This window comes from Camelus bactrianus, chromosome 27 (genome assembly GCF_048773025.1).
Source record: "Camelus bactrianus isolate YW-2024 breed Bactrian camel chromosome 27, ASM4877302v1, whole genome shotgun sequence".
NCBI classification, from domain to species: Eukaryota; Metazoa; Chordata; class Mammalia; order Artiodactyla; family Camelidae; genus Camelus; species Camelus bactrianus.
The window spans coordinates 32,993,506-33,019,967 of NC_133565.1; the positions used below are offsets into that span (position 1 = coordinate 32,993,506).

At 46.4% G+C, this 26,462-nt stretch overlaps 1 protein-coding gene across 4 annotated transcripts in view; it reads right to left on the reverse strand.

Moving 5' to 3' along the window:
• Positions 1 to 26,462, reverse strand: part of ARID3B (AT-rich interaction domain 3B) — a 48,009-nt gene that overhangs the window by 8,811 nt on the left and 12,736 nt on the right. For all 4 annotated transcript variants that reach the window (XM_010955256.3, XM_010955257.3, XM_074354167.1 and 1 more), the window contains exons 3-4: positions 11,507 to 11,578; positions 11,228 to 11,300 (exon numbers count right to left, since the gene is read on the reverse strand). In XM_010955256.3, coding sequence (XP_010953558.1) covers positions 11,228 to 11,300; positions 11,507 to 11,578 — 145 coding nt within the window. The remainder of the gene's footprint in view (positions 1 to 11,227; positions 11,301 to 11,506; positions 11,579 to 26,462) is intronic.

The following is a 26,462-nucleotide window of genomic DNA, read 5'->3' on the forward strand; positions in this document are numbered from 1 at the left end:
GGGAGGGTCAGAGCCGCTTCCGCTCACTGGCCCCAAAGGGAAGTGAGAGGAGCCAGGGGCTTGATTAGGAAACCTGGCACCGAGCAGGAAGGCCCACTAATGAGCACCAGGGGACGGCAGAGAGGGCGGGGCCGGGCTCCTTTCACAGGCAGCCGGGATGCTCGTCAGGAGGCGTGATGGATGACTGTCATTTGGCAGCCTCGGGATTAATGATCTGGAGGTCAGAGGGGAGAATTCCAGCGGGAAGGGTCACCGTCCGGGGCAGGGTATGAGACTTGTTGCCTTTTGATGGCAAGTCCTTTTACTGTACACAGGCTGCTCCTCCTCTGCCTTGCCCCCTGCCCCCGCCCCCCGCCCCGGTCTCACTGAGGTCTCGCTGACTGCCTGGTGGACGCTGGGCCAGCTTGACTAGAGAACGGCTGTTTGTTTCAGGTCCTCCTGCTTCTTTCCCCTCAAGGAATGGCATTTTCTTCTCAGCCCTGGAATGCTGGCCACACCAACTCTTTTAGAGGATAATTCAAGCCAGAGTGCAGTGAAGGGTCCCCATTTATGAGCCCTGAACACATGGCACTGCTGTGGCGGGACCTCTTTTCTAAGCGTGGAGGGAGCGAGAGGTCTTGAAGACCTTTGTCTTGACTGGTTGGTCTTTGGACGGTCAAGGATAGAGGGGCCATAGAGTTAGACTGAAAGACTCATAGGCAAAATATCAGAGGACTTCTGGTGTGCTCCCAGACACAGAGCCTGCGTGCTGATCAATTTTCTCCCGGTGCGGTTCTGGACGGCAGACTACTCCTGTCAGAGATGAGTCTCATGGGGGCAGAACTGGTCTCCTAGCTAAGGCCTACCTCCTTCGGAGGCCTGTCTGCCCGAGCACACTCCTGGCCTTGGCGAGGTCACACCCTCATGGCATCACCTGGAGATTCTGGGAGGACCACTCCCAAGGTCCCCTCACACAGGACCCTGAAGCTCTCATTTCCTGAAGCTTCCAGGAGATCTTTGCACAGGTGACCTGTTCCCTCCCAGGTGAGATGCAGACACGAGCTCACCTCATCCCTTAGGTGAGCTCCCTCATTCCATCACTTCCTCTTCTTCCCCCAACACCATCATTCTCTGAGGTCAGCACTGGCTCCTCCTCTCTCCTCTCTCCCCAACCTTTAGGCTATCAGGAGGCTCACAGATTCCTCCTCTGAGGACTCTCAAAGCTATCCTTCTCTCTGGCCCGCAGCCACCACCCCGGGCCAGGCTCTCGCTGGCTCCCCGATCGATGCCTGCAGCAGCCTCGCATCCATGCGCTCAACCCTCATGCCGCTGCCAGACAACCTGATGAAAACACTACTTCACCACATTACTCGCTTCCTTGTTTAAAGACCTGCAAAGGCTCAGCACCGGCCCATCCTACCGGGCACGTTCAATCCCATGACTTGGGTTCCAGAACACTCCCTAGAAGGGTACGTGACGTGCTTCAAGCATGTACCAAAAGCTCACCCTCACTCCAGTGAGCTGGGTCTTCCCACCCTCACCCCAACCAAGCTCCTTTCTCCACTTTCTGCTTCGTGCTCAAATCCTCGCCACACTGGCCTTCAATGGTCACTCCCTCCATGGAGGATTTCCCAAGTACCTCAGTTCATGTGGATTCTTCTCTCTCAGAATTCCTACTATAACCCCACAAGTCTGGCAAATAATTACAACCTACTTGCTTCACGTGTGTTCGTCTGGGATCCTGGGGAGACTGGAAGCGCCATGAAGGCAGGGATTGTTTTTCCTTCACCATGTCTTGAATATTGCAGTGTTTATTGAATTAAATTACCAAGCAGACTTTAAAAAACCCTGCTTCTCAGAGTTGCTTCAAAGCAACCAACTCTGTGGTAACCCAACTGGCAATATTAGACGCACTTCCCTCAGGCCTGCGGTGCGCCTGCCGGGTCCACCGCTAGCTCTACGTGTCTAATGCTGACAGCCCCGAACTGAAGTCACCCTCTTCTCTCAGGCCCCAGCAGGCTCATTAGGGTCACGGTCTTGTTAAACAGACTGGGGAGCTGAGGCCCAATATGGTCAAGCCCTTTGGGTCTGAGTCCTGTAAGTCCAATAAGAGGGCCAGCAGCACAAGAACGGATGGAGAGCTGGGGATTTTGAGCAGGTAAAGAAGCCATGACTTCATTCAGTGCGGCCAAAGAGAAGGGGAAACGGATGTTAGAGAGGGGAAGGCGGCTGAGTGTGTGACATGCACAGAGCAGGCCGGCTGAGTGACCACCAAGCAGGGCTGGCCCGGCCGAGGCAGTGCTGTCCCTCAGAACAGTCACCTCAGAAAGCAGCTGCCACATGGTTTTAAGCCTCCATTTGTGAACAGCCTTCAGAGTTTGCCCTATTTTCATCTGAATCTCTCCAAGGGTTGTAAATCTTCAAATGTAAAGGGTGCATGTACTTTTAGAAATGGTCACTGATGGAGGCAAGCCAGGAGAACAGGATGAAGTGACCAGGCTGTTCACACTGACTCTGTGTGAAGATGAGGTGTGGCCATAAACCATGACAGATTCTCTAGTGTGGCTCAAACTGCCCCAGAGAGGAATTACAGATGCACTCTGGGTAGTCACTGGACTAAAGGTCTGGTCATTTGAGACGGCTTATTTGAAAGACTACAATATCAGAGGTAGAAATTTCATCAAAAATTCTCCTTTTTACAGTCACAAGGAGTGACTGTTATGCTGAGAACTGCTCAGGGCAGAAGGAAACAGGTAGACAGAGGACCTGAGAAGATAAGGAAGGAGCAAAGCGGAATTTCAAGTCCCAAAAGTGACCTCTTCCCAGCACCTCTGGAGAGAAACCTCAGGCTAGCGGTGCACTGGAACTCCAGTGGTGGCTCCCGTGGTCCTGCTCTGTGGCCCAGCCCCACTCTGGGCACGTGGGGTCATGCTTCCCTTCACCCAGGCCCCTGGGGCGTGGTTCCAGGGGTCAGTGGGTTAGGGGGACGAGGCTGGCCCTCCATGAAACTGCTAAAAGAAGCCCCCTCAGTACCAACAGAAACAAAGCCCAGGCCGCTCTGTGAGCCAGTTCTAGATGGTTTTCTCACGGTATCCAGACAATCTAGATGCAAAACCTGCCCTGGCTTTGTATTCTTTCAACAACTGAGAGAGAGGCAGGATGCTCAGGCTGGTCTGTCTCTGCAGTCCGCTCTGCGCTTAGTGGCCTGGTGGCCATCTCCCTTGTCCCAAGGAGACTCAACTACGAAGAGAAGAGGAGAAGGCCTTTTCACTGAGTCTCCTTGCCTGAACAAGTAAGAGAACCAGCACATTATACTGGGGGGTGGGGAACAACATACTCAGGCCCCAGTTTTCCTGTCTGTCTGAAACGAGGAATTTGGACTTGATGACTTCCAGTTCTAAAGCCCTATGAATCTGTGAATAAAAACTTAAAAGTTGATAGTCATGATTATTACCAAAGGGAGGCGACCTGGTTATAGAAGCTTGCTTGAATTACAGAATAAAGGTGCTAAGTGACCCTGAGATGGATGGTTTGGGATCTTCTATGAAGGACCCGTGTGTGAATTAAATTCAAGTCCATAAGCAACTGTGGGAAAAGGGGGAGACTCTGACCTGCTCTCTGGGCTGGATTACATCTCCTCTAAAAAGGTTCTTCACCTGAGAGGGGACAGTCCTCTGCCCACAATAACGGCAAAAGCAACCTGCAGAGAACCAGGAAGGAGGCCAGCAACCACTGCAGGGAGCTCTTTGTGGGTCACCAGTGCTGGCCCTGCAGGAGGCTGAATCTCTGCCTCCATCATGCCTCCCAGAGGGGACAGGGGCACCTGATGGGGAAGCCTGTGGACTGTCAGTCACTGCTATCAAAGCAGGAGCTAGGATTGAGAGTAATTAATCATGCTCCCTCTGACAGGAATCCAGGGCCTTATCTGTACCCCAAGAAATGCCACTGGTCTCCAGTTCCCTCCTCAATAAAGGAGACTGACAGTTCCAACAAAGAGGCCCCTTATCAGATTTCAGCCAGGGAGCCTGAGGCAGCCCAAGGGACGATGCGGAAAAGGCTTTTATGAGGGCCCTGGACTCAGTGAAGCTGCGAGGGCTCCTGGGGCTTTAACCCTTGGTGGTGGGGCTGCCACTGCGCACCGACACTAGCAGGCCAAGCTGTGAGCAGGAGCTGGCAGTGCAGATGGAGCCAAACAAAAACTGCTCCCTAGCACCTGGTGCTCCTGAGACTGCGGAGACAGGGCAGAGTTGGGGGGGAGGCAGAGTGAGGAGTCTCCTCTGGCACTAGAGACAAAGATGGGAGATGGCAGGAGTGCTGGGGGCAGGGCCATTTCCTTCCCACCACAGAGAACGGGCACATTCCAGTGAAGACCAGAAGCAATCGGGGGCAGGGACCCCAGACAGAGTCGCATGGCTGCCTTCCTGCCTACTGGTCAGGAGTCGGGGCCCAGGACCCAGGGTGTGGCCCTGCCAGGGACCCTCACTGCTTTTTCCTGGCTTTGAAAAGATCATTAATCATTTCCATAGCCTGTCAAGAGAGCTGGGCGGCCGACCAGGACGCCGAGGAGAATGAAGACCCATGCTAAGTGCAAGCAGACAGGCAGGGAAGACTCCTGCTCACTCCTCTGCACATTAATGCTTGTCCTGCTCTAGTCCTGCTCCCCAGCAACAAGCAGAGAAACGACTCATGATTCCCACCCCCCACCCCCGACTTGTTCACGGAGAAAACGCCTCCCACCGGGAAACTGAGCAGCTGGGTCTGGCGGAGTGCGGTCGACTGCTCCCCAAGACAGGACAGAGGCAAGGACGCACAAACCCCCTAGCACTGCGCTGCACTGCGCTGCCACATATCCCCCAGCCCTCTGCCCCATTTCCCACTGAGGGGTCCAACTGACGTGGAGTCTAGCGCACTCATCTTAAATATACAGCCCTCCAGAGCTTTACTTCTCTATACTCGAGTGTAACTATTTCTCAGATCAAAACACAGAACATTTCCAGCACCCCAGAGAACCCTCCTGTGCCTCTTCCCCATCAGTATCCATCCCCCATCCCTCCCCTCCCAGAAGGTACGCATTCTCCTGACACGTACCACCAAGGTGACTTTCTTGAACCTGACATCCGTGGAAGCACATAGTATATATTCTTCTGTTTCTGGCTTCTTTGTTCGACATTAGGTCTGGGAGAGTCACCCCAGCTGCGTCCAGCAGGAACTCAGCTCTGCCGCTGCTGGGTGGTATCCAGTGCAGGACTACACCACCACTGGGCTATCCATTCTAGAGCTGACGGGCACGGGAGTTCGTTCCAGCTTTTGGCTATAATGAACGGCGCTGCTGTAACTGTTCTCACTTGTGCCCCTCAGGGAACATAAGCTCTCATTTCTGTGGGGGCTCCACCAGCAGTGGAACTGCTGGGTAATGGGCTTGGCCTATGTTTAGCTTGAGTAAACACTGCCAAACAGATTCCCAGTGGTTATGCCCATTTATATTCCCCTCAGCAATGCGTGCGAGCTCTGTAGGCACCACAGCCAGAGAGGCTGATCTTAAACCCATTACCTTCTTGACACTCTAGCTCAGATGAATTGCTTTAGGTGAAGTTCAACAGTACGTGCAGTGCTGTATTCTCCTGTGGCCAACAATAAAATTATGGTTATAGCTGTGCTATCTCCTTCCATAAAAACTGTATTCAGAGAAGCTGGCCAAGGAGTTAGGATGTGGGTTGTCAGGTCTTCTCTGCTTCACCTGCTGCTGATCAACACACCTGTCTGGTGTCTCCAGGAATGGGGGTGGAAGGCTGGCTGGGGAGAGATGCAACAACTCAAGGGCCTTCCGGCCTGGGCACTGCACGCCTGTCTTGAGCTTCCACTGCCGATCCATGTCCCTAGCCTCTCCAGACCCAACAGATTTCCACACAGGATAAGTGGGTCAAACTCTCCCTTCCAACTTTTCCTACAGCAAGCCTTGGCCGATTTACTGAATACTGGCTCACTTTAGAACAAAGGAGGCAAAACTATCAAATCAATTTTACCAAGTGCTGGAAGTACCAATAAAGGATTTTGAAGAGGAAGAGGCTGAATTTAAAGACAAAAGTGAGCTATTCAAATTAATCATGCCTTTCAAAAACCAGGATCCCTTTCCATTATTATGGATAAATGGGTAGTTATAGAGTATTTAAATGACTATTAAAAGTTGGGGGGAAAACCCCCCGTATTTGAACAGTGGTTAGATCACCTGGGGAGAAAAAAAGATCTAGCCAAAAACAAAGGGATAATCCCAAGACAAAGATTTGCATTTTGGACTTTCATTTGGGGATAAAGTTAGAAAATGAAACCCCAAAGCCTATTTTATCTGACAAACATATTTCAGTTTATCAGGAAGAGTGTCCAAGGTACAGATACAAATAATATACAAGAAACACCCTCCACCAAAAGGCAAAGCAATATATGTCAGGAACATTTCCTTCCCTGAGATGGATAGATAAGCACACAACAGAAGGAAAAACACTCAAACTGCACTTTGAGGCAGACCAAGCCTTTTTCCCACAGTAAATTCTTTGTATATACACATCAAAAACAGATCCAACAATCCATTTGGGAAAACCAAGGTCAGTTTGCAGCCTTGAACAGAACCAGTGGGGGAGGGAGGGGAGTTCTCCAGCGAGATCTTGACAAACTTGTCTTCAAGGCACCAAGCAGGTCCTTAGCCTAGTGTGCAGAGCTGGGGCAGGGGCTGGAGGGGACAGCCTTGCTCGTGGGCGCTCTGGGTGCGTGCTACTAAGATGCTGCTGTGAGGGCTTCTGTCTCCTGTGTCCCCACTCCCACCCATCTTGCCTCGACAGATGGCAGCCTCTGTGAACTGTCCCATCTGCCCTTCCCTGAGACGAAGACTTCCTGCATGAAGAGTTCTACCCCATGTTACTCAGCTAGAGTTGTCAAGACCCTACAGGACACTGGCCTGTGGAGGTGGGCCACACACGCCGTGGGACTCAGAAGGCTGGAGGAGAGACGAGGTTTGTCCGCTCCCCAACGGGAAGTGATGGAGCCAAGCCTCTCAAGGGCAGTCAGTGCAGGAGAGGGAAAGAGCCCTGGCCTGGGGTTTAGGAGACCAAGTGCTAAATCAGCTCTGCCAGAGGCCTCCGGTGAGTCACTTAGCCTGGAGGCTGATTCTTCCCCGCTAACATGATAACCTCTGCCCTCTCTACCTCACAGCGCTGGAGCCTTGGGGAGCAGCAGATCAGATAATGGACTGAAAGGTTCTATAAAGTACACAAGATAATAATAATAAAATTAACAGCAAAATCATCTTCCTTCTCTTTGATGAAACCACACTTCTGTTTCACCGCCTGGGGAACAAGAGAACAAGCTCTCTTCCTCCCTGATGAAGGAAGAATGGAATGGTTTATAAGCCTTCCCTTAGGAGATTTCCCCACCCCAACCTCTCCGCCTGGAAAATCTACCAGAGAAAGATACCTCAGAAACCACCCACAGTGAGTTAAATTAGCCAGAGAATTTTATTTACAACTATTTGGATTTATTTTTGGAAATAAATGTGTGTGTTATATACACACCCACACACGTGGGTGCACGTGGCAAAAAGTGAGCAGAAAGGGTCTCAGAGCCCTGAAATCTAACCCATCTTTCCTAGGGAAACATTTGGGGAGGAAGCAGAATCAAAGGCAACTTGTTTAATTCAATTTGGCTTCAGCCAGCAAAAGAGGAAATACATCAAGGAAAGGAGAGAAGCATTTGGTTTTGGGGGGTCCTTGGTGTAGTTTTTATACAACTATTTTGATAGAAAATTGCTCAAGGGCCTTTCCTTCTATATTTGGTCAAGGGAGGCTCATTATCTGTCAGTAGCTCAACAGACACAATGGTGGACGCGTAATACAGAACAGAGAACTGGGAAGAACCTTCCAGATTGACTCTAACCTAACTGAACCCTCTCATTTTATAGATAAGGAAACTACAGTCCCCGGAAGAGGAAGGATTTGCTCAGGATTGTGGAGAAGGGGGAGATGTTAGCCCTGGCTTCACCGTCCTCCGTCCAGGGCTCTTCCCCCTCTGCATGCCTCCTGACAGGCTGCAGTGGCCGTTTCCAAGGCAGGCAGGACACAGGGAGCCAGACCGGGCACTGCCTGGCCTCTGCTCAGGCGCCTTCTGGGGGGAGTTGCTCTGCCGGTGGGGGAGGGGTCACGAGGGTGCAAGGCACCCGGTCTGGCCTAGAAATCAAGGTGCCGGAGCTGAAAGGCCCATCTGCTGCAGTCAATTCACCTAAACATGTTAACAGCCAGAGAGACCCAGCACAAAGCAGTTAGGCCTGGCCCCTCTCCCACCGGACAGCCGTTTTATCACCTGCAGCTGCGGTCACTTGGGGCCGCCTGCTGCGCGCTGCCTCCCCGGAGCCTGGCCCACTTCCTCTGCACTGTGGCCTGCTGCGTCAGAGCTGCCCGACCACTCACGGCCCAGGTGGGCGTCACCGGGCCTTTCAGACTCAGGCCACTTTCAGTGGCTCCTTTGAAATCTACTGCTTATCCTTCATAATAGCTCTGGAAGATGAGTCACTGATGTGCCGCTGGGGTCCATGAGGCCTCTGCTTGGACCCAGCTAGCTAACAGGATCGGGCTCCTGAGTGCCCCAGACACTTCAATTTGGGAGTGACAAATAAGCCTGGCTCTGATGACACTCCTATGTGTTAACTTCAACAACCTGGCTATGTCATAGACTGGAGTGCTAATGCCTGGCCAAGTACCACTCTTCACAGTCTGGTGCCAGCTGATTCATCCAGGCCACAGACAAGGGTTCTTCTAGCCCTGCCTGGGCCACGCACACCACGCAGGCCACCGCATTTCCGCCCCCACTCCCATCACCTCCACTGTGCTCGGCTGTGTGTACGGCTCCTCTGAGGCCTTACCTGCACTCTGGCCCATGGTGGGGCCCCAGCACCCACTCCTTTGGCACTCAGCCACAGACGGGGCACTCACCCTATTATCTGACACAGGCCCTGCTGCCCTCAGGCACTGCTACCTGAGTGGAGGTAAGATGATTTTCCTGAAGAGTTTCTCCGCAGAGGAAAGTTTTGATTTTCATCTTTCCCATCCTTCTGTGGCAGTGGTTCTCAATGGGGGGCAATTTTGTCCCCCAGGAAACATTCATAATATCTGAAGACATTTTTGGTTGTTAAGACAGGGGGGCGCACCCCCCCCCAACAAAGGACTATCCAGTCCCAAAAGTCAATATGCTGAGGCTGAGAAGCCTGTTAGAGCAATTAACAAGGAGCAAAACTGACTTGACTGTTGCCCTTCTGTTTGGCGATGCCAGCAAATAGTGAAATACCTAACATAAGTGCTGGAGACAGAAAAAAGATGGATCCAAGGCCTGAATAATCATAAACTGACATGATCAAAGAAAGTCACTTACTCCTGCTCTGGGTTCACCCCGGAACAGACTGGATGGCAGCCTGGCGGGCCCCCAGTGCTGCAGAGCAGCAAGACACTTAGCACACAACGCCCCCCACTGCTGACCTCCAGTTCCAGGGCAGCTGGGGAGGCGGTGGGGGTGGGGGTGGGGGCAGCTTGCCTCCCCGTGTCAGGCAGCTGAGGCAGGAAAACCAACAGGAGTGCTCATACAGCAAACGCATCCTGAGCCCCTCCCTGCCTGGCCCCGTGTTAGTACTGGGGACATGGAGAAATGACAAAGTGGCTGTCCTCAAGGAGCTCCTAGTCTAGTGGGGACATACAATAGTAAACAAACAATTACCGACCTTCACTCTTGGATAGGCGGATATAACTCTTATTTTCCTTTAAAAATCCTTCTGGGAAAGGAGAAAAGCAATAAAGCAGAAAGGAAGCAGCAGAGCCACACCTCGGATTACAATCCGCATTGCTAGGGCAGCCCCTCTGAGATGAGTCTGGCTCCCGGGCTGCACCAGCTGGGCTTGCGGAGCTTGTAAATAATTAAAAGGTAATTGGAAGGGGAGACCGAAGCATTAAGTGGATTTCTCTCTCTCAGGGTAACCAGGGAGTTTCATTGCTGCCAGTCACATTATCTTTCAGGATTATATTCTGGTTTTTTACTGACGCATGCAGCTCCAGATAACAGTTGGAGGAGTAAACTAATTAGAGCTGCTCAGACTGCTTTGATAGGCTTGGAGATGGGGGAAATTGAGACTCAAAACTTTCGACTGCCTTTGTAAGCAAACCAGCAGTAACAGGCATGCTACTAAGAAGGCAATAAGGCTTTGGCAGGTAAACGAAGGGGAAGGAGGAGGATGGAGGGATGGATCAGACCGATGTGGGGAGCGGAGGGGAGGGAGAGGAGTTAACTCAATATTTAGTTGTTGGGGGCTGTCATTATAGCTCAGACTAGGTAAAAAAGGAGGATTTCATTCCCAGGTCTCAAATAAAGGAGCTAACACAAAATCTAAGGGATGCATGATCAGGCAGGGTCCCAGGGAGGCTGCTGGTCCTGAGGGTGATGGAGGAGGAGCTACACAGGTTGCTGAGGATCATCTCCTAGAGAGGCTGGGGTTCTGGCTGTGCTTTCTGAGGGCTGACCCGGTTGGTAAACCCACTGCTATGACAGGACATAGAGTCAGGAAGTTGAGTCACTGGGCTCAAGACACTCCATGGTCCAAAGTGGAGATGGTTGGGGGTGGGTGGAATGGGGAGTGAGAAGGAGAGAGGGACAGAGAAGTGAGAAAGTGCACTGTAAAGCAGGTGTCCATGTACCCTACATTTACACTGCAGAGCACACCAACCAAGCCAGCGGATGCCAAAATCAAAGAGCCAATGGGTAAGAAAAAGAGAGTTAGCCTTTCCTTTCCATGGATCGTTTCAGACCCTCCCAACAAATCCTGAGGTCTTCGATTCTTTCATTCTAAGCCTTTATAAGGCTGGGTGCACCAACAGGAAGCCCCACATACTAGTTTAGGTGATGTCCAGGGCTGCTATAAGGCTAAGAAAAAAGTAGATTTGAATTTGAAATGACTCCAGAGAGCAATTAATCAGAAGAAGAGTGACAAAAATAAAGCAGGACCAAATCTGGATGATCACTCCATTCATTGTCTACCCAGGCCCTCTCCGCCCTCTTCAATCTGGTTGTCAGTTACTTGGCTAAGTCCCGGACCAGAAGGCTCTTGTCCTCCTGGGCTAAGATGCTGGTACTCTGCAGGGAAGGTGGCTAACAGTGGTCGGCACACAGTAGGCACTCAATAAACATTCACTGAATTGAAATGATGACTAGACTGCACACTCACCCCTCTTCTGCATAAAGATGAAGAGGTCGTCCAGGAACTCTTTCCTTTCCGGATCACCGTCCAGTTCATATAGCTGCAATCCCGATCCCCCCAGGGGAAAAAAAAAGCACAGTGAAAAATTACATCTTATGCAGGAAGTCCTATACCAGAGATACACAGCCATCGGAGTGACAACAAATGAGTCTCATAGGCCACTCCTCTCCTTATTCCTTGGGGATCAGATACAACAACCCACTGCAGAACTGCCCCTTTCATTATCATAAAGGGAACGTTACAGACCTTGGCAAAATCTCGAGAGATCTCTCTTCCCCGGCCTCCATCCGCATCATCACTCCAGGCCAAACCACCATTCTAAAGGGGAACAAAGCACAGAGTTCAGAAGAGAGTAGGACCGAGTGAAAGCGGGCAAGGCAGTCATTCAGGGTGCAGATGAAGATCCTTAGCAACCATGCTCTCCTGGCTCCCTCTGCCACATCTTGTTTTTCTTTCAATTATGGTTCCAGAACCAGAGCGAGTCAGGTGGAAGAATCATCTCTGTCTGCTGGAGGTGGGTGGGTGGTACTTATACCTGATCCTGGAGGAGGAGGAGGACACAAAGGCCCAGTTTTCTGAGGACTGCTCATCCCTAGCTGATCTTCCGGAAGCCATCACTCTGAGATGTACCATTTTTCTTCAGATTCTGTATGGCATATGTTCGTATGTTTTATGGTGTGTTTGTTGTATATTATACGGTATGTTGTGAAGATACCTCGCCTGGCTTCCCACACGGCATTCTAAGTGGAAGATAGAGGGAGCAGGAAAAACACCTCAAAGATCTCAAAGATCTTGTGCTGTCCCAGCCAAGCTTCACCACTAGAAGCTCCACTTCTAGAACTACCTAGTGATACGAGGGCCCCAGGGCCTGAGATTATTCCCAAGGTACAGAGACTCTCCCACTAGGGTGGAGTTCCTTTTCATTAGAGAAATAATAAAAATCTAATTTAATTGATTAGGTTAAACTAACACCATTCAACTGAACTGGAGGAAGTGCAAATACGCTTCTGTTTTATGTTCTTGAAATCTACTTCCTACCTTCATTCAGTCGGGTAACTCTTACTCCTCATATCAGGCACCATCTTCTATGGGAAGCCTTCCCTTCACACCTGGCTGCATAAGTACTCTGGAAGTACTCTCTGTACATCTCAAGCTTACAATCTCATAGAATTATCTGTCATCCCCAGGTACTGTAAGCTCCTAGGGAGCCAAGTGTATCATTCATCTCTGTACCTCCAGTGCAAGCACACTGCCTGATACTTACCAGGCCCCAGTGAATGCTTAATGAACTATAATCATTGTGAAAAGGCATGAACTAGTTATGTGAACCAGTGAAGCACCTCTTCCGAAAACATACAGAAACATGTGTCATACAGGACAGCCCACAAAGCCCTCTGCTAGTGGGGAGGATGACATGCCAGAGCAGACGTCACCCGTTCACCCTGCCCCACCGGTCAGGGGAGGACCCAGTGGATGGACTGGACACACTGAGCCGATCACTCTCTCATTTCTCCCCCAGGACCACAGGCGCACCCACATGCACGAGCACACGCATGTGCCTCCCAGCTGGCTGGGGTGTGTAAGTGGCTGGGGAGGAATATCGGGGGTTAGGGAGCAGAGGTTTCTCGGGAGGACATTCTTTGGACTGCACAGGGATCTCGTAAAACTGTGTCAATAAAATGAAAGCCTGGGCTAATTCCATTCTCTCCCACTGCCCCTTTTAGTTAAAGCTTGCCTGAAAGCAGGAGGTATTATTCAGTTATATTTTGGGACCACACTTTGCTTCCCCCACACAAAGCTGGCTCTGAGATATAGACCCACTTTCTGAGAGCAGCGATTTAGCACACACGGAAGTATAACTAAGAAGTGGCACCCTGTCAGTTGACATGAAACAGGCTACATCAAGTTGTTTCCCTGCTTATCTAGTAAGAGACTTGTGTAAGGAAGTGCTCAGGAAATGCTATCTGACTGTGTGCTCATCGTCTCCCCAGGCAGATGCTGCAGAAATCTTCCCACAGCACCTTCAGCTCAGGGAGGCCAACAGCCAAGCAGAAGGAACACTATCTTAAAAAAAAAAAAAAAAAAAAAGCTAAAACCCATCCCCATGTTGTAATTACAGTCAACAGAAATCTGGTGGCAACTAGCACAATGAATAATCAAGATGAATTATGCCTGTCAGGTCAGCAAAACCAGACAGAGTTACAGTCCCCTTTCAAAGGCTGTAGCAGGTCACCCTAATGCCCAGTGATTTCATTTGAGCCAGTAATTCCTGCTGGAAAGTCAATTACCCAGGAGCCCCTATTGGCTGAAAGACATTTAACGGGGGATCATTGCTGCTTCTGTTATGTCAGCTGTTTACTGAGGCAGCTCAGTTCCCAACTCGATTTTTTTCTCTATTGGTCACCAAGAGAGATGAAAACACTGTGTTTTACAAATCACGGTAACATCCAGGCGCTCTGAATGCTCACTCAGAAACTATTTAACACTCAGTTGGGTGGGGAGGACAGAATCCACAACCTAGAATCTCAGACAGGGCTTTCCACAGCAGGAGAGAAGTGTAAAAACAAGCAGGCCAGTGCCACCAGGGTGTGACTACGTGTGAAAATAAACACCTGGGTGCGAGGCTCCAGGAACAGAGGGGAACAGAGGAGAACGCCTCCTCGTAGGATGGAGTGGGGGCTGTCATGACCCCTTTGCTCTCACCAGCTACAAACTACAGCACAGGGACAGTGGTCAGATAGTGCACTCACCACAGCCCACTAAGTTTGAAACACTCAGATTAAAAATCTGCTTAAAGATGGGATTTTAGCCTGGAATGGCCCTAGCTCAGTGACCACACAAGACAGGACACTTGTCAGAACAGGATGCAAACAAGACACTACAGTTTTTCAGTAATCCCACTGTTGGACCCATTCCACAGATAAGAATGTCAGTTATGACTTAAAGAAAACACAGGAAAAGAGTTGTCCGTGAATGAAGGTGTTTTCTTCTGTTCAAGGCAAGATTGGGTCATTACTTAGTTTAAAACATTCACTGGGGCTGACGGGGAAATGTCCACTCTCTTTGCATTACTTTGTCTCGGGGCAGTTAAACTTCGACCCAGCTTCACAGGATTTTCTGGCTGAGGTGAGAGTAATTCCGGAGCCCTGCCCGCCCTGAACCACAGTCCAGCTGGAATGCCGTTTCCTCCAGGAAGCCTCCTGCCTATGCCCACCAGCGTCTTTCTCCTCTGGGCTGTGTCACCTTGTGTTCTGTCTCTGTCCCCAGCCTGTAAGCATCATGACAGGGTATCCCCAGCCCCCAGCACATAAAAAGCACTGACATGTCTGCTGAAAGACAGGGATGGGCTTCCCCATGGGACCCCCAGCCCCATGACGCCTCTGTTCTCCCCTCCTCCTTTCACTGGGAAGATTATAGGCTTCAGCAATTATTCTCTTGGTTCTTAACTCGAATCAACTGCTGTAAAACTACAGCTCACTTACGCACTTCAAGTTTCTGTGCAGGAAGTTTCTTGGCCTATCAACAGGGTGTGGGCATGACTGCTGGAGAGTTACCAGCCCAGAAATGATTTTTTTCTTGAATGTTGAGTGTGGCTGACTGAGACTGTAGTGATGGAGAAAAGTAGGGAGCAGTAGTGGCAGGTATGGGGAAAACACACCCCAAAAGAGCCAACTCAACAGTTCAGGGGTCAAGAGGGGTCCCCGAGAAAAGCATTTCAGTTGAAGGGCTGCCACATACAAGTCTACGGGCTTTGTTCCCTGCGGGTAGCAGGCAGCAGTGCTCAACAGCCCAGAAATGTGCACGAGAGACAGTAGGCAGAGCGGCCACTAACTGCCATTTACAACCTTCTCAGCCTCTCCTACTTGAGAAGCCCCTTTAACCACTTTGATCTCACCAGGAGCTCACAGGAAACTGACAGTTTGCTCCCAAATACCCACCCAAGATTAGCTTTGGCTACTATATCCACAGTCAGCTCATTCTCCCCAAGGGGGCCACAGAGTATTTTGCCTTTAAATCTCTCAAAATTGGTAGTGAAAGAAGGTCAGGGGAAGGAGAAAGGGGCGCAGGAAGCTAGTGTTTATGCATCTGCGTAGCAAGGACCGGGCCGGAGCTCCCCACGCATTTCTCACTTAATTGTACAATGTTGAGGTGGTTATTTGGAGACGGGAAAACAATGGCTCAAAGAGCAAGTTACTTATCTGCCCATGGTCTGAGAGCTTCTAAGTGGCAGCACCAGTGCTGAAACCTGGGCCTGCCTGGCTCTGTCACACCACGCTGCCTCGTGGATTGAAAGAACAGTACAAAGTGGTCTGGGTGGGGGCATCACGAAGGGGGAGAGGGAAGGAAAGCAGAAGAAAGCCCTGTGTGCACAGAGTGCCCACAAGGCCACGTCTTGGCCTCAGGAGGCGCCTGTGAATGGGAGCTTCTCCTCCTCCCTGATTCTTCTCATTGGCTTCGACTCATCCAGGAGGTGCAGGCAAACAGAAAACCAGCCCTCACACAGTGCCAGCCCAGGAGACTTATCTGGGGCCTCTGGAGCAAGAATTGCTAACCTTTTCCACTACCTCCAAAACAGAGCACCTTGGGTAAGAGGAGCCCCTGCCTTCCTCTCAGTAGAGAAAGATACAGGTGGGTTATGTCTCTGAGGGGACCAGAAGAATACGGCCCTAGCACCCCAACATGCACATAAAAGGCCTTCAAAAAAACAACCAAAGTCTAATTTGACTGTTACTCAAAGTGTAAGTAGTGCTTCCTCAACACCTCAACCCTGGAAGATCGAAAAGGGGAAATGGATTCATTATCCTTGAAAATCTACAAGGCTGCCTTGCAGAAGAGGAAGCAGTGCTGTCTTTTTATTTCCTCTCCTTTTCTCTCTAAAGCCCCAGAAGACAGAAGTCTTCACTGGGCAGAAATCAGCAGGGGGATTTCAGGTCGATTAGGACTTTCCTAACCATCAGAACTGCCCAACAATGGAGTGGGCCTTCTCAGGAGGCTGGCATCTTCTCGCTCGTAGAAGACCATCTATCTGGGATGTCACAGTGTGGAATCCAACATGACAGAGGCCCGGATGAGAGGGCCCCCGGGGGCCAATTCTGTCCTGAGAAGCAAAGAGCCTATGACAAATTCATCCAGCGCTGACTTCCTGAGAACCACCCCAGGCAGAGCACTAAGCAACTTGCTGAGAATGCTGAGAGGGACAAGAGACGTGGTGCCCACTACCACAACTCCGTGGTAGACACAAACTGCATTTAACAAGCAGAGCAAGCCAAAGTACCAAAACACAAAGTGCCCAGGAGGTGGAAGAAAGGAGGCAGCTCACAGGTGGAGATGAAGGGGGCCTAGAAGAATGGGCTGAGAGATTTACAGTCTCAATGAGCATGAAGTGGGGGATAAACAAGGCATGTTTTGGCAGGGAGGATGCAAGTCTGAATAGTTAAGGTGGAAACAGGCTGTGAAATGCCTTGAATACCAGAAGGAAATTTAAACTCTGAACCGTGAAGGGGGGAGGCAGTGGGTGTTCTGTGAACCAAAAAAAAAAAGTGATTAAATCAGTATTTTGGATGATTTTAATGGCCCTTTTTTGTTGAAAAAATATAACATACACACACAAATGTATGTAGACACCTAATCAGACTGGAATTACAGAGGATTTTCACTTTTCAATGTTTTCATTTTATTGATTCACATACAGGTATTTGATCACTAGGATATACCTGATACTGATACTGCGAAACGTTCCAAGGAAAAAAGAAGAGAGGTAAGAGCCTCTGACTTCCTGGAGGTTACAGTCTAACGGGGAGGGAGACAATCATAAAAAACTGTTTATTTTTTTCTAAATTAACATTTGAATCACTTGTCAAGATGGATCACTTGCTCTCCCCCCCTCTCTCTCCATCAACAAAGAAAATTGAGATTGCACCGAAATTATAGAATAATTTAGTGAACTGACACTGTCACAATATTTAGTCTTTCAAGTAAGAGAGGAGTATGACTATTCTTCTAATAAAATACATTGTTCATGTTCCTCAGTAATGATTTACAATGTCAATATATTACTTCTGTAAACAGTAGTGAAGACTTGAGAGGGAAAGCCAGCACTGGGGCTGGCCAGCTATGCAGTAGCTCACACTGAGAATCTGGGTAGAGGCGGGGGTGCGGCGGGTGGGGGCGGGGGAGAAGCAGTAGAACCAGGGAGAAATGTCAGAGCTCCTAAGTCAGAGAATCAACTGGATCTGGAATGAGGGGATGAAAGAGAGAGAAGGATGAATCTGAATCTTATAGTGAGAAAGGTAGGTTCTGATGGAAATGGAGAGACATTAGGTAGGGGATCAAGCAGGAAGCCTTTGAGCACTAATGAAGAGAGATCACTGTCTCTGGGGTGTATGGGTGGTTGCCAAGACCAATCCCACAGCCCTGGAGGAAGCCAGGTATGGCAGCTGGCAGCAGCAGGAGCCAGAGGCTCATCGCCAAACTTGTAGTGAGGAGAAAGGGAGACATCTAACCAGCGTCTCCTGACCCAAGAAAGCTACCTTGGGCCTCTCTTTTTACTGGGATTTGGGGGAAAAAAAAAGGCCAAGCCAGACCACGCCTCTAAGATCTTAGGAGCCAGCACTGCATTCCTTAGAGCTGTACCTCCCCAGAGACAGAAGCGCCTGACTTTAAAAGCAATTAAGTATCTAGGCTATTTTAGGATTACTCCTTGACCACCTGGAATATCTTATTAAAGCACAGCTCAGATGTCCAAAGCAATTTTAGTTCCCATTCCTCACTCCTCCCCAAGGCAAGAGTTAACTCTTTCCTTCAGATTTAAAGCACAGAAGCTAAGCTACTGACTCTTCACTTGAGCTCCCCATATTCTGAAACCTCTAAGAAACTACTGTCCTTAGAACACCATCACAGACGCTACAACTTTTATAGAGATTCTTGAGTGTTCTCTGAAGACACAGAACAGTCATGTTTTCCTTCTGTCTATGCTCCATAACCTAATAGATTCTGAATTCCACCTAAGGCTCATATCTGGGCAAATTCCTAGGACCTGACCTCAAAAGTAGTCATTAGTTAAATCACTAAACTTCAAAGGGCTGATCCCAAGCTCATGGATCCTAGTTAATAACTCTGAAATACAAAATGTAACAAAAGTCTTCAGGATGAATCTTGCTGTTGTTAGTATTGTTGCTATTTTTTAAATAAGCTGTAAACTATCTTTTCCTGAGTCAGCCCTGTGGCTCCGTAGGTGCTACCTGTGCCACGCTTGTGACTACTGCTGGACGGGCTGATGATGCTGTGACGTTAAAAGTCCAAATCCCAGATCCTGGGAGGAAGAAAAGAAAAACATCTTTGCCTTCCCACCAGTTTTAACTGATCCCAGGAGGTAATGAGACATGCACAAGGGGGTAATGGGCAGGATTATAAGCAAATCCTAAGAGGAGAGAGGAGCCCCAGGAAGTAAAACAGATACTGTTATAACCAACACTGTTGGACTACAAAACCCTCCTGATAAGATCAGGATTACTGCTCTTAGCTCAACCGCTCAGGCCTTGGAAGCACTAGAGTTATAATTATCAGATGCACACCTTCCGCTGTCAGGTAACTTTAGCAGGAACCCGAAAGCACCTCCCTATCTCTTACTGGCAACAAAGATCAATTCAAACTCGGTGGCTTGGAAAAAGAGCCAAGGGGCCCTTTTCTGATAAAGCAGGAACGGAGAAAGGGTGGGGGTGGGGGTGGAGGAAGAGGTGGCAATCCTACTTTTCCATCTAGGCACACAGTCACTTCAAGAAATAACCAAGAAGACTGCCCAGAAATGAGGTGTTCCTACAAAAGGAGGAAGAAAAACTAAAATGCACTGTTGGTGATGAGGACACCTCTATGCCACAGAGTGAACTGGCCCGGCCAAGTCTAAGCCTCAGCGCCACTGAGGAAAGGCCCAGCCCCCTGTCCCTCCGGAATTTGAGCTGATAGTACTGCGTATTCCGCCGTGAGCTACCTACCACCTGAACCTCCGTAATGGCTGCTGACAGCCCTTCACAGCACACAGCTCGGGGGGCTCAGTGCTGGAGAGCCGAACGCAAGAAGCCCTCACCCGACCCTCTCTGACAGGAGGGGAGACCAAGACCCGAGGTTGGGAAGCCCGCCCAACGTCAGTGCTTCAGGAAAGTTTCATAAAATTTCTTTTCTTCAAACTAACATATTTTAAATGCATAGGAAGAATGCATTAAAAAATGCCATGATGAATTATTTTATAAAGTGAAAAAGAAAAAAGTCAAGTTTGAGGTTCCACAGAGCAAGCCCCCTCAGGCAGAACACAGTTGCACTTCGTATTAAAAGCCAGCCCTGTTTACAGTTTTGAGAGCTTCTCTAGGCCTGCTTCCAACCCCACACCCCCAGCCTGGGGGTGGCACTATGCTGTACACGCTCCAACTCTGATGCCAGCTGCCCCGCCCTGTCCCCGTGCCCCAGGCTGAGTGTCTTGAATGTGGACAGCAACTTACTCCTCTGTGAGGCCTGTGTACCTGGCACAGGGCCTGGCAGATGGTAAGGGCTCAAATGAATGTCAGCACCTGAAGAATAAGCCACAAGAACAAACTTCTGAGAGTCACTGCAGCCTAAGTGATGAATTTGGGAGGAAAATCACATACTTAAAAGCAGAGGTGGGCTTTGAGTGCTAAAATACAACTCCATAAAAGGAACCTAGAAGGCAATATAAGCCATTTTCTAAAGAAAGCAGTTTAATTTTAAGGTTCAAGAGGATAAAAGAGTGCGCATCCTCCCACCCACACCGCACGATTCAGCAAAAAAGGAGCCTGTTATTCGTACCTAAACTTAGCAAAGCTTTAAAAAAATGATAATATTCAATGATAACAAGGGTTGGGGCAATGGGATCTCCTATATTCCCATAGCGAAATATAAAAATGGCATGACCTTTTCTGAAAGTCACCTGCCTTAAAATGCCCATCACAATAAAAACAGCAGCAGCAGCAGTAACATAATAATCGGGCATTTACTATGTGCCCAGTTCCAGTGTTTTATGTGTATTAAACATTTAAACCTCAGCACAATGCTCTGAGGTGGGTACTATTATTACCCTCATTTTTTCAGATGAGAAAAATTAAGGCATAAGGAAGTGACTTGAAGAAGCTGCAAAGTGACCCAAGAGTGGAGTTGACAATCAGATGCAGACAGTGCACCTTCAAGTCCCTGCTTGTGACAGCCTTACTTTCTTAGTTTCCTTCTGATCTTGTAATTCTGTTCTATGAATCTACCCTAAGGAAGCAACTAGAAATACAGTACAATTTTATTTATAAAAGCAAAAAATTAGAAACAGCCTATATGTGTGACCATAAGGGAACAGGCAACATATGAATGTGCCATCCATGTGACAGAACATCGTGCAGCCATTTAACACTGCTTTTTAAGAGTTTGATCCCTACTTCACATCCTTCCCATTAATTCTAGATGGAGTAAAGATCTACATATAAAAATACAACCATAAAATAATAATAACAATATACATTTTTTGTAATCCTGCAGAGGGGATGGCCTTTTTAAGTATGACTGAAACCATAAAGGGAAAGATCAATAGATTTAGCCACATCAAAATTTCATACTGCCTGATGAAAGAGCTACAAATCAAGATGAAAGACCAACAACTTAAACAATACTTGAAACATAAAGACAAAGAGCTATGCACAAGAGCTACTACAGATCAATAAGAAAGACAACAGCATAGAAAAACAGGTAAAGGCAACAAAAACACAACACACCAAAACCCGTGGGATGCAGCAAAGGCAGTATCAGGAGAGAGGTTTATACTGGTAATAAACACATATACATTAAAAAAGAAAAAAGATGTCAAATAAACAACTTAACTCTATACGTCAAGGCACTAGAAAAAGAAGAACAAACTAAGCCTAAAGTTAGCAGAAAGAAGGAAATAATAAAGATTAGAGCAAAAATAAACAAAAAAGAGAATAGAAAAGCATCAACGAAACTAACAGTTGGTTTTTTGAAAAGATTCACAAAATTGAAAAACCTTTAGCTAAACAAAGAAGGAAAAAAAGAGAAAAATAATTCAGAAGTGAAAGAGAAAACATTACAACAATGCCACAGAAACAAAAAGGGTTATAAGAGACAGCTCTGACTAGTTACATGCAAGTTAACTGGATAACCTAGAAAAAATGGATAAATTCCTAGAAACTTACAACCTACCAAGACTGAATCATGAAGAAACAGAAAATCTGAACAGATTTATAACTAATAAGGAGACTGAATCAGTAATCAAAACCCTCACAACAAAGAAAAGCCCAGGACTAGATGCTTTACAAGTGAATTCTACCAAACATTTAAAGACAAATTAACACCAACCCTTCCCAAACTCTTCCCAAAAATTGAAGAGGAGGAAATACTTCTAAATTCATCTTATGAAGCCAGCATTATCCTGATACCAAACCCAGAAAAAGCCATTTCAAGAAAACTACCTGATGAATATATACGTAAAATCCTTAATAAACTACTAGCAAACCACATTCAAGAGCAGATTAAAAGGATCATATACCATGACAAGTAGGACTGATCCCTGGGATGCAAGGATGATTCAACACACAAAAATCAATCAAAGCGCTACACTACATTCAACAGAGCAAAGGATAAAAATCACATGATTATCTCAACAGATGCAGAAAATGCATTTGACAAAATTTAACATCCTCCCATGATAAAAATACTCAGCAAACTAGCAATAGAAGAAAACTACTTCAACATTTTAAAGGTCATATATGAAAAGTCTGCAGCTAACATACTTAACAGTGAAAAACTAAAAGCTCTTCCTCTAAGATAGGAAAAAGGCAAGGATGCCTACTCCTATCACTTCTATTTAATACAATACTGGAATCCCTAGCTAGAGCAATTAGGCAAGAAAAAGAAAAGACATCCAAACTGGAAAGAGAAAAGGAAAATTATCTGTTTGCAGACGATATGCTCTTGTATGTAGAAAACTCTAAAGATTATACACACAGACACACAAAACCATTAGAACTAATACATGAATTCCAGAAAGTTGCAGGATACAAACTCAACATACGAAAATCAGTTGTTTCCGTACATTAACAAAAAACAATATGAGAAGGAAATTAAGAAAAACAATCCCATTTACAATAGCATCAAATAGAATAAAATACTCAGGAATAAATCTAACCAAGGAGATAAAAACCATATGGAGACTAAAAACCATAAACCACTACTGAGAGAAAACAGAGAAGACAGAGATAAATGGAAAGACATCTCATGTTCATGGACTGGAAGACTTAACACGGTTAGAATGTCCATGCTACCCAAAGTGCTCTACAGATTCAATACAATCCCTATCAAAATCCCAACAGCATTTTTTAACCAAAATAGAAAAAAAAAAAAAAAAAACAAACTCTAAAATTCATATGGAACCACAAAGGACCCCCAAATAGTTAAAACAATCTTGAGAAAGAAGAACAAAGCTGAGGCCTCAGACCTCCTAATTTCAAAATATTACAAAGCTACAGTAATCAAAACAGTAAGGTACTGGCATAAAGACAGACATATAGACCAATGGAACAGAATACAAAGCCTAGAAATAAACCCACACACATATGGTTAACTCATCTTTGACAGAATGCCAAAAATACATACTGGGGAAAGGACAGTCTCTTCAACAAATGGTGTTGGGAAAACTGGATATCCACATACGAAGAATGAAAATGGATCCCATTTCACCATACATACAAATCAAGTCAAAATGATTAAAGACTTACAGACATAAGACCTGAAACTGTAAAGCTCCTGGAAGAAAATACAGGATGAGTGTTTCATGGCATCAGTCTTGGCAATGATTTCTTCGATATGACATCAAAAGCACAGGCAACATTTCCCTGATGACTAGTGATGTTCAGCATCTTTTCATGTACGTACTGGCCATTTACGTCTTCTCTGGAGAAGCAGCTATTCAAATCTTTTGCCCATTTTTTAATTCGGCTATTTTATTTATTTATTTATTTATTTATTTATTTATTTATTTATTTATTTAGCTGTCAAGTTGTAGGAGTTCCTTATGTCTTTTGGATATGAATCCCTCATCAAATGTATGGTTTGCAAGTGTATTCTCCCATTCTCTAGGTTGCCATTTTTACTCTGTTAATTGTTTCCTTTACTGTGCAGAAACTCTTTACTTTGATGTAGTCCCATTCTGGGTATTGAATCAAAAGAACTGGAGTCAAGATCTTGAAAAGACATCTGTAATCTCACATTCACTGCAGCATTATTCACAATAACCAAGATATAGAATCAACCTAAGTGTCTATCAGTGGATGGATGGATAAAGAAGATGTGGTTAACACACTCTATGGAATATTATTCAGTCATTAAAAAAGGAAATCCTGCAACATGTGATAACACAGATGTACCTGGAGGGTACCATGCTAAATAATGGAAACACTGCAATAAAAATTTAAATAAATGTAAATAAAATAAATAAACCACTCACGGAAGGACAAATACTGCATGATTCCATTTATATGCCGTAACTAGAGTAGTTAAACTCATTGAAGCAAAAAGTAGAATGGTGGTTGCCAGGGGTCGGGGGGAGGGGAAATGAGCTGCTGTTCAGTGGGTGCAGTAAGTCTTGGTCACGTAAAATGAAAAAGCTCTAAAGATCTTCTGTACGACATGGTGCTTACAGTTAATAATATGTACTATACACTTAAAAATTGGTCAGGACAGTAAATCTCAACTGTTTTTTACAGTTAAAAAAAGAAAGAAAAACAGGCAAAGCGTACAGGCAGAGTAAGTCACAGAACAAACGCAAAAGGCAAATAAACATATGAAAAGATAGTAACATACCTATACCCTCTGATACAGCAAATTCAACTTCTAGAACAATCTACCACGAAAATACAGACACAGTGGTAAAGGGCTGAACAGCATCTGCAAAGACAGCCTGTATTTATCCTGAGCACACACACTCTCGTCTACTCTGTGACTATGCGCTAAGTGGCTAAATACACAGAAACAGCCGTGGAAGCTGATTCCTGCCTAACTGTGGCCTCCTCTGGGATGGGAGCCGGAAGGGTAGGCAACAAGACACGCTTTTTTAAACTGTTAATTTTTTCTCTGTATTTTCCTATATTGTTTCAACTTTTCATGAGCATCTATTCACATTACTTACATAATTTTGAGATGTGATGTTAAAAACATTAATAAATAGATCTTTATAAACACACATGAAAGGACAGCCATAATACTGGGTAAAAAAGTAAGCTATAGAACTCCTATTTTTGTTACAAACAAGCAAACGTATTTGTGAAGAAAACAAGCTCTGAAAAGGTAAAGAGCAAACTGTTAACAACAATGACCTGGAAAGCCAGTCTGACTTTTAGTTCATGTATTTCTGCATTTGTAAAATCATTTGAGTCAATATAACTTCTGCAATATGTTTTTTAAAAATTAAACTATTTTAAAACAACACTTTAAAATAAATTTTAATGATAAAACTTGCTCATGGTTTGTTAGGTGATAGAAGGTAGGCATAAAATTGTATACAAATCAAAAAATATGCCTGTAATGGGCATTAAAAAACACACAAAGGAAATATAAGAAAATGTTTAATTACATCTAAGTTATGTGGTTGTGGTGATTACATTTTCACCTTTACAGATTTTTACATTTTCTAAAGTGAGTCAGAATTACTTTGACAATCAGAAGAAATAAAGTTACTTTTAGAGAAATGAAAGCACTGAGGAAAGATTATCTTTGCTCTGCTCTCTCTGGAACAGAGGGAGCCCAGGAAGAGACACAGGGCGGCGAAGGCAGACCGCCCATGTTCACAGCAGAGCTTCCTAGCTGTGAGCCTACAGGCAGCCTGCTTCTCCCTTCTTTCCTCATCGATAAACTAAAACAAACACGTGAAGGGGTTAATATCAGGGCCTGCTTCACACACTGAAATATGGCAAATACCTGGCATAGGAGAGGCAAAAAAGTCCAAGCTATTATAAATCACAAACATACACACACAAACAAAGCAGCAAACAGAATCACGAGTGGGGATACTCTGAAATGGAGCAACTCTACCACCTCCCTCCCTGCCCAAAGAAAACCTCACTAGAAACACTAGATACACTAGATAAAATGTAACACTCTACCCCCCTTACACATACAGCTAAGCTTGAAACCAAGAAAGAAAGCAGTGTCCACAGTGCCAGAAACAAACAGGAAGGAATCAGAGAGCAGTGAGCAGGTACCGAAGCTGAAGGACTCAAGGAAGAAGGGACTTGGATATAGTTCTTAACAGCTGAGGGCTGAGGACTGGAGACTTAATCACCCCAAGGGAGAAGGGTGCCAGGAACCGGAGCTGAGATAAATGTGTAAAGCCAGACGCCAGGAAGGACTAGGCTTCCACCCTCTATGAACTGGGGGTTAAAAAACTGCCCACCAACCCGGAGAAGTAGCAAGGAACCTTGCCATCTGTTACGGGCCTCATGGAAAAAGAGGGTCCATAAGAAATGGAAACCCAGGCTCTCACTAGGCACAGATGCAGACTCCAAATTCGCATACCCTAAACCAATGGCAACTAGCTAAACTTGTAGAATCCTAGCAGAGGAGAAAACAAAACTCCCCTTAGGAATGTTTACATAATCCAAAGCACGTGGGACTCCCATGGAAACAAACCCCAACTCAAAATGAGTGTATATTGAAAAATAAAAACAAACCACTGCAAGAGGAAATAAACCATCATATGGTAGTGTAACAGGACAAGAGAACTGGCACCCCAAGAATTAGAGGTAATAACAGAATAATCTAAAGGCATCTTTAAAATAAGTATGCTTAAAGAAAGGCAGAATGTTGGTAATTGCTAAAAGCTGGGTGAATGACACAGGTGGTTCATTACCATTCTCTCTTTTGTATGTATGAGATGTCCATAATAAAAAATGTTAACAATTCCATAATACAAGATTTTTAAAAAGTTAAAGATGTTCAAAGAGCTAAAGGAAGAAATAGAAACCATATGGTAAGAAGAGTCAGGTTTTTTTTTTTAAGCAGTTTAGGAAGATCTCATTTTTTTATAAAAAAATTTTATACAATTTTTAAAGGTTACACTCCATTTACAATTTTTATAAAATATTGGCTATATTCCCCATGTTGTACAAAACATTCTTGTAGCCTATCTTACACCCAAAAG